Source organism: Aphelocoma coerulescens, chromosome 1 (assembly GCF_041296385.1).
Source record: "Aphelocoma coerulescens isolate FSJ_1873_10779 chromosome 1, UR_Acoe_1.0, whole genome shotgun sequence".
Lineage (NCBI taxonomy): Eukaryota > Metazoa > Chordata > Aves > Passeriformes > Corvidae > Aphelocoma > Aphelocoma coerulescens.
In genome coordinates, this window is record NC_091013.1 from 3,540,569 (window position 1) to 3,552,275 (window position 11,707).

Genomic DNA, 11,707 nt, shown 5'->3' on the forward strand with positions numbered 1-11,707 from the left:
CAAGCAAGTTCAGCTCTGAATGTCTTTATCCTCTTCAAAAGCCTTTGCAGTGTAATTTTTGCAGTTTTTTAAAGTGCTACTGCCTTTAAAAATTAACAGAATACCCTTAATTTTTCTGAACTTCACATTAATTTAGCAAGTATTTCATTAATTACTGTGAGGAACAAAACACAATCCTCCTCCCCTTGCTTACATAACCTTAAACAAGGATTTTTAGAGGCTTTTTGGGGACTGGCTATGCCTGACTTCTCCAAAACAATACTTTCCTCTTGCACATTCATCTCTGGATGTCAGCTGGGGAAGTTACCAGGCAAACTGCTTTGATAAGTTCTAACAGTGGGAAAGAATGGGGCTTTAGAGGTTTCTAATGCTCGTGAAAACAATGTAAGGGCAAATTATTTTTATTATCTGTGAATTCTGGAAGCTGTTTGGGGAATGAAGGAACTAAAAAATGTTTTCTTTATTGGCATTGTTGGTCCTTGTCCAACAGTGAACCTTATGAAAGCAGGCTGACAACCTGCTTCCAAATTCCAGCTCTTTGGGCATGCAAAAACCTGGAAGTTACCAAACAAGGACTAACTTTCACCTGGTAACAGGTAAAAATGTTAAAGAATTCTTAATACAACACATTTTCAGGGATACACAGCGAGCACAGAATGTTCTTTCGTTGTTCTGGAAAAATCATGGAAAGCAATTGCCAGCACTTGTAAGGTTTAATAAACATTGAACGAAAAGAAAACATTTGGTTTTTAACCATCTGAATGTTGACATTTTCTAAAGGTAAATTGATGTACTTAACTATCAGAAATTGTGTGTTCTCAGGAGTTGGTTTTAACGAGGAGCACTGGGCGCTTCCCACTCCGACCCCGTCACGGAGTTTGGGATTTGCCTTGTGCCCCCCCCGCATCCCTCCCGTGTCTGCCCTCACCCCTCTGGTGCTGGAACCTGGGGGGTTGTCTCCTTGCAAACAGCCCTCCCCAAAGAGCCGAACATCGGGTGTTTCTTCCTCTCAGCCAGCGTCAGGAGGCTGCAGCGCTGCGCTCCAGAGGCGCTGTCCTGCCTGGCCACGGCGATTTGCCCAAAAGAAGGTTCATAGGCCCCGAAGGAGATTTTCCCTCTGGAGCCAGCGGGGTCACTGCAGCTCTGGCCCGCCTGTCTCTGGCTGCACAGGCTGCCTGCTTTGGATTTGGTACCTGATGTGTGAAGCCCCTGATGCAAATTCTCAACGGCTTCTGAGAAGATGTATTTACTTTTCAGCCTAGCAGGGTTTTTCTTTGGAATTGCACCTTCACTCCTGGCTTTCTTCTTTTGCTGCTCATCTGGTTTTTTCTCTTCTTTTTCAACTTCTTCCACTGCATCTCCCTCTTGATTGTTCTCTTTTACTCTGTCACTTTCAGGATTTTGTTCGGTTTTCATCAGAATTTTCAACTCCTGTTTGAGAAACTCTGTCTCTTTTTCCATTTCTTTCAGAAATTCTGAACAAGCACGTTCTTCCATCAGTAGTTTGCCCCCTGAAATATTGTGGGGTTTAAGAACATGAAGAGTTATGAAGCCTTAAAGAGAGCAAGTATCACATCCTTATTTCACTGTTCCAGTTATTATTGATGGTACTTCAAATACTATTTATAATAAATACAACAGGGTGGGGCAAGATCTAAGCAAGATCATTCTGCACTGAATCTAGGTTAATATCTTTACTTTTTTCATGATGTTGATTTAATTAATTGAATTTAGCTGCAATTATAATCAGTGATGGCTAAATACAGTGCCAGAAAGGTCATGTACAATGCAACAGAGAAATCAGATGAGATCTGAACTCTAATCGTCATTTTCTGATTTTTAAGTGGAACTTAGAGATATGAGTGATTTCCTTTCCCTTAATTCACAACAGAGTTGCTTGTGTGGAGCAGAATATACAGCAACTCTCTCACCTGGAAAGGAGGGGGCTCCACTGTTCAGTAGGAAAAGGAATGTGTGTACAGTAATGCCATTTATCTGGGCAGGGGACGACTTGTAATGGATCCTGTGCTCTGCAGAGACTCACAGAATACCCCCAAAATGAGATGTAATCCAAGCTTAGAGGAGAAATAAGAAGTTTCAGGAACTAAAAAAGCCAAGCAAGGCTTCAATAAAAGTCTAATATCAATGAGAGAAACTCAGATTTCACAGATTTTTCAGAGGTTCACAGGGAGCATCTGAAGACTGGTGTTTTCTGTCAGTTTTAAAAGGGCATTTCAAAGACAGAGGATGAGTTTGGTTATCCGGGGGCCTCTGGAAAGGCTGCAGGCTGAAAAGGCAGAGTACAAACCTCAGGAGTTAACACATCCCAGCTTCCAGGCTCCAGGAAGTGTCCAGGCATCACCTGTTTCACCTGGGTAAATGTGTGACCTGGAAGCCTCCTGCCACTTGTGAAATATTTAGAATGATGGCACTCAGACCTTTGCTCTTCCTACAAGCCTTAATGGAAAAACCAGGAATATTTCCAGAAAGAAAAACTTGGATAAGTGAACAGCACTGGCTTTCTCTTTCCTCTGTTCTATAGAATTTCTTCAGAATAAAGATGTTTACAGATGAGTCCCTTGCATGTAACTTTTCCATGAGAACACAGTGGCTGAGATTTACATAAAATCTCTTTACAGGGATCACTGTGATGAGGAGATGCTGCCAGCCCTTGCAGTCCTTTTCCTTTCCCAGCCATGGAAAAACACCTTCACACCAGCTGTGATGAAGATTCCCAGCTATCCCTTTGAGATCAGGGGTTGATTAGTGTGGGTTAACAACTCCTAATTATCCTGTTACAGACAGAACACTGAATTTTTATCAGCCTGACCAGGAAGTACTTTGGGAAGAACAGCAGGATGGAGAAGTCACATCCTGCAGAGCAGCTCTCTGTCAGTGCAGCACCACCAGCAGCTGAATTTTCCAACCCAAATGGTTCTGTGCCTTCAGTGACACTTCATACATCATTTGGAACTAGTTCCTGTCAGCCAGGTGCCAGCTAATGGCTGTCAGACCACATAAATTAGCAGGATTTCTGGTAATTTGGAAAGATCAGGTGAGTTTCTGAAAGAAATGTTGAACATACCTCTGTGTGTCCTGTTAGAAGTTTCTGGCACTGGTATTTTCTTAGTTGCTTTCTTTCCTTTTCTACACTGGGCATTTTCCTTTGCTTTACCTTCTCCACCCTTATCTTCTGAAGGCTTTTTCTCCTACAATCACCCATTAAAGGTAAAAATAATGAGGGAATGCTTGTTTGGTGACTTTTAAAAGAACACCATCAGTGCAATACTTATAAAAAGATTAGGAATTTCTATTGCTATTACATTCTTATTTTGCATCACAGCATCTTTTCTGTACTGTAATTACACTCATGCAAAATCCACATCCAAGGTGATGGATCAGGCTATCCAGGCATATTAGTGCAACTTAGGGAACAAGATGCACCTTGGCTGAGAGCTTAAACAGGGGATTGAATTTAGATCCAGATCTTTCCCACCTTTTTTAGCTGGACTGGATTTTTTTCTGTTTCCTGGTGCTGAGACAGCAGCAGCTCTCTAAAACTCTCTTTATCTACTTGTACTGATCTGTCTACTCTCAGACCTGTTGAATAGGACAAGCATTAGCAATACAGTAATTTCTGGAATTAGGTTGTTGCTATAAATAAAAGATATCTCTGACAACTGACAATACGTGACCAAGAATTTAAACATTTTTTTAATGCATATCTTAATGCCCTTGAATAAAAGAAATTATTTTTTCTGCCCAAACTATAAATGCTGAAAGTGGAACAGAAACAGCTACCTGGACTTCTGAGCCTTTTTATCTGTACATCACTACATCCTAAACATACTTATAGGCATAAATACATATAAAAATACACTACAAAGTCCTGTTCAGAAAGAACACGTACAGTCAGACAAGTGTGTCTATGCCCCAGAGCCCACATGGGCTCAATTTTTGGTTCCATTCTAGTGTAAATTTGAGAGGTCTGCTATGAAGCCTCAGAGTTCAGTGTCCTAAATGTGGATCCTTATGGAAACCAGCTCATCATGGGAAATGTTTAACACTGTTTGAAATATCTATGGTCTTTGGAAGAGATTCCAAGGGGAGTGAGTGAATGAGACATTTAAAGAAATAGCTGGATACGAGATGGAGAAGATTAGTATATTGTCCCTTTACTGTATTTTTGGAATAATTTTGACACGAACACAGCAGCTGAGAAAGTTGCTACACCCACAACAGCAAAAACGGGATCTCACCCACATCCACATCGGCCCTTATTCCCAGTTTTGAGCTCAGAAATCAAAGGATAAAAAAGCATAAAAACGGTGCCCTCCCAGTGCTCGCAGTTGGGCGGTGAAAGGGACGCTGGTGACCAGTCTGGAATGGCTCTGATGCCGCGGGGGGAATTGGCTCTCCCAGTCGCTCCAGGAGTTTTCCCAGCCGGAGCAGCGAGGCGTTCCCTGGGATCGGGACTAGGGGGCGCTGCACCCCCAGGTGAGCCGCTGCCACCTGCCCGCGCCCCGCTACCAGCCCGAGCTCCTGGAATTCCGGGCTCCAGCCAATAAATCCATCCCAGTTACGTGCACAGAGCTTTCTGACCGCCCGAGGAAGCCTCCCTGCAGCCAGTTGTCAGCAGTGTTAAAAAACCCAGCTCCAAATTTCGGGATTTGTTTCCTGCTGGCTATAAAAAAACCCCACTTTTGTGGATGTTGACTAGAAAATAATGACCTGAAAAAGCAACTCTTTAGGAACCTGCTAAAGGAAAATTCAAGTCAAGAGTGAAAAGGAAAACAAGCTGTCAGCAATTCCAGCTCTGAGTTTCCAAATCCATTGACTGGCAGAGAATGAAACCTTTTTTTGTAAAAATTCCAGAGGATCGAGCAACTTTGCTTGGAAGTTTTCATTACAAAATATCATGTCTCTCTCCAGCTAAGCTCCCTTATCTTGCTTAAAGAAGAATATTTAATTATTTAAATAATAACAGCAATTTAAGTACCATAATTGAATAGCAATATTGTACAAGGCCATAGGTGAGTAAAATTTTTAAAAATGGTAGTTGTGTGGTGTAACTGAAACAGGAATTCAGAGTTTCATAAAAAAAAAAAAAAGTCTGACTTGGGATGAGAACCAGGAATATGATTTTTTCTTAATTTTCCACCTTGAATTACCAATCTTTTCCCTGTAGATCACTGGTGGTTAAGGCAGAGTAAATGGGTTTGCAAAGGCAATGAAGAGGAAAGAAATAAGCAACTGAGTGTGATAAGATTTTGTACTGCTGCCATAACTTGAGGAATTCTGTGGGCAGCATTTCCAGCAGACAATTTGCTAAGTGCTCTTTGACACCCATATGAAGAAAGTCCTGATTTCTGCTTCAGTTTAGGAGCAGGAATATCTGATCAGTGTTTTAAAGAGGTGCTTTACCCAGGGAAGTCCACATTCAGATCATTCAATCCTAAATTCTGGGTGTACTTGAGGCAGACTGGGGCATCTCAAACAGAGCTGGTTGGCTTTCATCAGCTGAATCCCACTCCAGGCAGCTGCCCTCGGAATGTTGGATAGCCAAGGCTGCATGTAATAGATATTTCTCCCCAATATCTATCTGAGCATCCATGTGAAAGAAATACTCTAAAGAGCTCTTTCTTCCTTGGTAGAACTTAAGTTACATTGTTCTTTTCTATCATTCCAGCCTTTAACCCGCCTAAACCTTTTCAGCCCAGACTAAAGCACTACTTTGGCATTTAATTCGGAATAAACCTCCCAGGTCTGAAAGAGTGGAAGTGTCCTTTAGCTAAACAAAAAGGAAGATGATTACAGACGTACTTTGGTCATTAGGTATCCAATCACTTCTGTCCCTCAGGGCTTTTGGCATCCGATTTGCATAAATATTCCTTATGTAAAGTTGCCGATCCTTTTCCTAAGAAGAAATAAACATGATTAAGCTTCTGATATGCATTAAAAATTACTCCCTAGAAACTTAATTTTCCCATGCTGGGTGAAACCCATCAGGGATTTCACCTTTTGCCAGATCCACGAGGTGGCTTTGTCATTTACATTTTTCCAGACTAAACATTTTTTGCCTTTATTTCCTCTTTTTTTGTTTATTTTTTTTAACACATTTACTCAGTGCCCTTGTCATGTGCTCAGTTGTTCCACAACCTGTTGCTCTGGTGGTGACATAAACTCCAGAGGCACATTTTGATATTTATTTAGCAAGATTCCTCTTTCCTTAATGAAATCTTCCTTAAAAACAGAAGACAGATCTCAGTAACACTCTCACCACACCAGTTTTCAGTGGGAAAAAAGAGGAGCTTCATTTACTTAGGAAAATTACAATTTATCCTGGAAGTGGAATGGCCTGAAATAAGACAGGTGCCTAAAACTATGAATTTGTAAGGATAAACTCTGTTCTGGCCCAGAAATAAGGTTAATAAGCATGTCTGGTCTTATTTGTGGCAAATCAATAGAGGATTTTGTGGATCTAAACAGAAAATTCAGAGACCTGGAAACACAGAAAACTGTGTGGAAAAGATATGAAACAGAACTATTTTAGAGAAGTGTTAAGGTGAGAACTCTACTTTAGAATAATTTGCATTTGGGGACAGTTTTATATTAGTGTCCTGAGATTACAGTAGTTCTCATCTCCCAGTTCTGCACATCCAGGAGGAGATCAGACTCTGACAGGGAAATAGCACTGCCAAGTACCAGAAGGAAACTTCTGCACCTGACACACAGGAAAGAGGGATAAATAACACCCCTATGCAGAAATCTAAACCTCCATGAATCCTCAGGAATTGCCTGTCCTGCCCTTCACAATATCTGGAAAAATGTCCCTTAACATCTTTCACAGACGTTTGATTCCATTTGGGAAGAGAAAACTCCCCCGTGGGATCACCTTGACACAGAAATGCATAAATAAATGTATTTTAACTGTGTTACAAACACAATTATGAAAAAGCCACAAGGGATTCCAGGTTTTCTGGAATATGTACTGGTTTTATTCATTACAACTCACATGACACCCCATTCCTGGAATTTTTGGTTTCATTTCCTTTTAGTTTTCCCGTATGTTTGATTTACAAGTATTACAGAAAGGGCTGAACTGGACCTATTTGTCCCAAAAACGTTTGTCTAAAAACCAAACTGGAAATTGAGCAAACTCTTGAAACATTTCCATGCAAACCTCTAGTTTTGCAGGTTGTAATATTTGGCTCATTTTGATTTGTTTCTGTGAGGGAGCTCATTTAAAGTGAGTAGATGAATGTATTTGACCCAGAAGTAGCAAAATGGTAGCACATTGGTGTGGATTTGGGTTCAATTTCTGAGGCATTAATCTCTGTTTCAATTCATTATTGAACTACTTCTAACAAATAAGCCCTACAGTAATGCCAGAATTTGACATTTGTTGGCTTTTTTAGTAGATACAGACTCAAGCAGGAAACCAAATTCCGTTAGTAAATACTATAAAAGAAGCAAAAGGAATAGGTAACATTAAATACTTGAATTTACTTGTAGAGACAGAAACCTGGAAAAAATCTGGAATACCTTAATTTTTTGCTGAACAATGTGAATTTCCATTAGCAAGTTCTTTGTGATCATCCCAGCTTCCAGGAGTTTTTTACTCTCACTTGCCAGCTGACGACTAAAGGTGCTGTTGTTCAGCTTCAGCTGCATTTCCAGACTCTTAAAAAGGGACAGATTTTACCATATGGATGGACTCAGTGTGACAGTTGAAAAATTTCAGTTCTTGACAGACTTAAAATGTAAGTGTGATAATACAAGGAAATTTAAGCTAATAATGATATATAATAACAGTTATTATCTTTCAATTATAATAATATAAATAATATTATTAATTATATTATATTGTAAACAATACATTAAATTATAATGAAGTATCTGAAAAATTGCTTTCAAAATAAGAAAAATATAATTTAAACCCTAATTTCACTAAGCAAAGGAAAAGGTTTTCTCATTTAATCACAAAAAATACATTACCTTTCTTGATGGATTAATAATTACAACCATCTTTGAGAAACATTAAAGCTTTCTATTCACAGAGACCTATGAACTGTGGCAGAATAAGGAGGCTTAGAGTAAATGAAAATTTGGTAATTTATTGGGTTCTTTATCTTCAGAACCCAGTGCCATGCACTGGAATTCTAGATCCTAAAAATGTAGGGTGGACACCCAACCCTGTGTGCTTTTTACAGCTGCTCATTAGGACTCCTGGAAACAGAAAGTTTTTAAAAGAGGGTCTGAATTCAGCTCTTAATATTTATGGTTTCTCTTAAGATTTCCTGGCTCTTTATTTAATTCTATGCATAACAGACCCCATAGCAATGAGAAATTAATTCCTGGAGGACCATGGAAATTTGACTCTTTCAGTTTTGTATTAAAAACTGTGTTCCTGTGGGTTTTTGTGCCAGGGTCAGTGAAAGTAAAGAAACATGAGCTATTAAAAGGAGGTGAATTACCTCCTCTTAAACTTCCTTACACTTGGGAGAGCACTGGATTAAACAGCATCCAGTTTTACAGGATTATATCAGAACCATTCATGTGATAAGCAGCCAAAAATTTTCCACTATTCCTGCACCAAAAGCTCTCCTGCTCAATGGCCCTTGTGACTCCCTCCCAATTTAGGATATTCTATGGCCCTATATTCCACAAATACAATTCTTTCCAGGCATTACCTGTATTCTCTCATCCTTTACTTCCAGTGTTTCATTAAGGACTGACAACCTGTGATTAAGTTCCTCCCTCTCTGCAAGAGCTTTGTCTTCTGACAGCACAAGCAAGGTCTTCAAATCACCTTTAGTTTTCCTCAGCTCCGCTTCAACTTTTTTGAGCTCCCTGGCTGTGTTTTTCTCGGCCTCCTGAGACATCCTCAAGAGTTTCCTTAGCTCCTTCATCTCGTTTCGATGCCCTGCTAGCAGCTCCTGCAGGTGGCTCTCTGCGTTGCTGTACCTGTCTATGGCCTTGGCGTGCTGGCGGCTGAGGTTTTTCAAAGCCTGGTTCTCTAAGCTCGACGCCTCGATTTTTCTGTGCAAGTCAAATACTTCGTTCTTCAGCTCTTTGATTTTGTGCAGCCTGGCTGATGATATTCGCTGGGCTGTGCTGTTTCTGTCCTGGTGAACCACCCCGCTCTGCAGGGTTAAAAATGAGGAGTTCAAATACGAGGTTTTTGCAGCCGGCCATTTCTTCCCTCCTGCATTGAGATCAGAGCAAATGGGCATTGATACAGAGAAATAATTTGAGACAAGTCAATCCCTGTGTGCCTCTTCTGCTCACATAAACTCCTCCTACTACTTAACTACTACTCCTAAAATGCTCACCCAACGACGTAATTGTGGTTTCTTTACAAAATGCCCCAAAACTCTGATGTTCAGTGAGCAGCCTGATCTAGGGCAAGGTTCCCTGCCCACGGCAGGGGGTTGGAACAAGAGATCTTTTAGGTCCCTTCCAACCCAAACCATTCTAGGACTGTGTGATTCAAATAATTCACAGACAAATGCATTAAATATTTTATATCTCTGTGTATTTCTGTGGCTGCAGCAGACCACAGCTAGCAGGCAATGGAAATAAATCAATGGAAATCAATTTTCAATCTAAGTTTTCTCCCTTTAAATCATGCACTTCACTAACATAGCCACAATCTGAGGAACCAAATTCAACTTGAATAGGTGCATGGTAAGAAAACCCCAAACAACAGAGTATTCTACAGATCTGCAAGGACTCAAAAACCAACATGACCCCAACAGCACATGGTTAAAATCCCTGCAGCTGGGATTTCTAACCAGTTTTCTACAACTTTCCAGTCAGCTTTGAATTAAACTACATTTTTAATTAAACCTTAAATGCCTTTGCATAGAACAGGTGTGCAGTTGTCTACATGGTTTCTAAACAATAGCTGAAAAAATATATTCATGGGCTACTTCTCAGTGTGTTGTTTCCATTTCCCTCTCCTTATGGCCAGGATTTTGGGTGAATTACTCTAATTTTCTTTTCCTGAAGCAGAATTGGAATTTAAAAACAGTCAAGACTGTAAATCTGAGCGTGTTCCCCTCTTTCAGGCATACATTCAATTTTACTACAGCTCTCATGGCATTTCAGGAAGTATTTTGCTGAAAAATTTATTATAATTCATAGATCACCTCATAGTTTATGGATAAAACAGGTGTGGTCCTGACGGAAAAAAACACCAGAATAAAAGGACAGATCTTTCCAAGAATTTCTGTTGAATCTGATGTTTTCTGTAACGCAATTCCACTGCAGGAAAACTACAATAAGACCACAAATATTGCCACACAAGTATTTACAAAATTACATTATCTTACTATTTTATTTTGCCAGAATGGACTGAGAGGATGGAAAAGAAAAGGGCAAATATCTTCCTGCAAAAGCTGTCAGAAGTACTGTGAAATGTATTTCATTTCCAGTAGTCATGGACAAGCAAAAATAAACACTTTATCCAAATGATGTATGCCATCTACAAATACATACAATAAAGTATCCACCACAGGTAGAGGTTAACAATGATTTTTTGCTAACTAGATTTAAAAAAATGTCATTATTTTTTCTGGTCTGCTAGTTTCATGCCAGTATAGCTTCTTGAGAGCAGCATATAATAACAGAGATTATAACAATCAGTGGCTCTTCTCTTGTTCTTTTGATTGATTTCCATCTTGTAGCTTTGGTAAATCAAGATGAAATTTTGAAGCTCAGCAGGAAAAGGGAAAAGGGTTGCTGGTTTTCCACTAATTTTTTTCGATGTGGCCTGATAGGATTTAAGAAAGGATGGGTCTAGATGAGAAAAGATGCAGATATGGAGGGATTCCTCACAGTGACATGGATTCAATGTACATTTACATATTTGTCCTGTATGCTCATTCCACTGAAGCACAAACTTCATTTCACATGGTACACCATGCCCAAGCTGGCCACAAAATGGCTGTTTTCTGGTCAAAACTGACACTTTTGTGCATGATTTTTAACCATTTTCTCATGGAAGGTTTTTTCAGACTCGCCAGGTGATGCATGGTCAGAAACCAAAATGTGGGAGTGCCATTTTCAGGTCCTTGGGTTAAAGCTGAGGAATAAGGATTGCCAAGGGGCTCCCACATCCCAGGTGATTATCCCCTTGGATCAATGAGTATTGTGGGATAACACAGTAGGGAATCTCTGCCTTCCCTTCCCTTCCCTTCCCTTCCCTTCCCTTCCCTTCCCTTCCCTTCCCTTCCCTTCCCTTCCCTTCCCTTCCCTTCCCTTCCCTTCCCTTCCCTTCCCTTCCCTTCCCTTCCCTTCCCTTCCCTTCCCTTCCCTTCCCTTCCCTTCCCTTCCCTTCCCTTCCCTTCCCTTCCCTTCCCTTCCCTGTGTTTGAAACAGAATTTATTATATTCTTTCCCTGAGAAACTGTTGTCCCTGTCCCTAATTATTGAAAAAAAAAAAGCCAAAGAAAGGGAATAATGATATTTCTTAAGAGAGTCTTGTACCACCAGAAAGCAAATTACCTTTTTTATCTCCTTGGCCAAAGAGACGTTGACCACATTTCTTTTTTTCCTTTTTTGTCTTGTCCTTTTTCTGTGTTTGCTTCTCTTCAATTCCTGGTGTTTCTAGAGGTTTGCCTCCTCTGACTCTTTCAAGCTCAGTCACTGACAAAGCTCTTGGAATCATCACTGTGAGAATGTTCACCTGTATCTTCTCCAAG

General features: G+C 40.2%; 1 protein-coding gene across 1 annotated transcript; it reads right to left on the bottom strand.

Moving 5' to 3' along the window:
* Nucleotides 1-924: 924 nt before the first annotated feature.
* LCA5L (lebercilin LCA5 like) lies at nt 925-11,707 on the bottom strand. Its single transcript, XM_069031476.1, has 7 exons — nt 11,511-11,707; nt 8,694-9,208; nt 7,546-7,683; nt 5,824-5,917; nt 3,497-3,600; nt 3,086-3,209; nt 925-1,511 (listed from the first exon to the last, which is right to left on the bottom strand). The coding sequence occupies exons 1-7, from the start codon at nt 11,671-11,673 to the stop codon at nt 925-927; spliced, it is 1,725 nt and encodes a 574-aa protein (XP_068887577.1). The 5' UTR covers nt 11,674-11,707.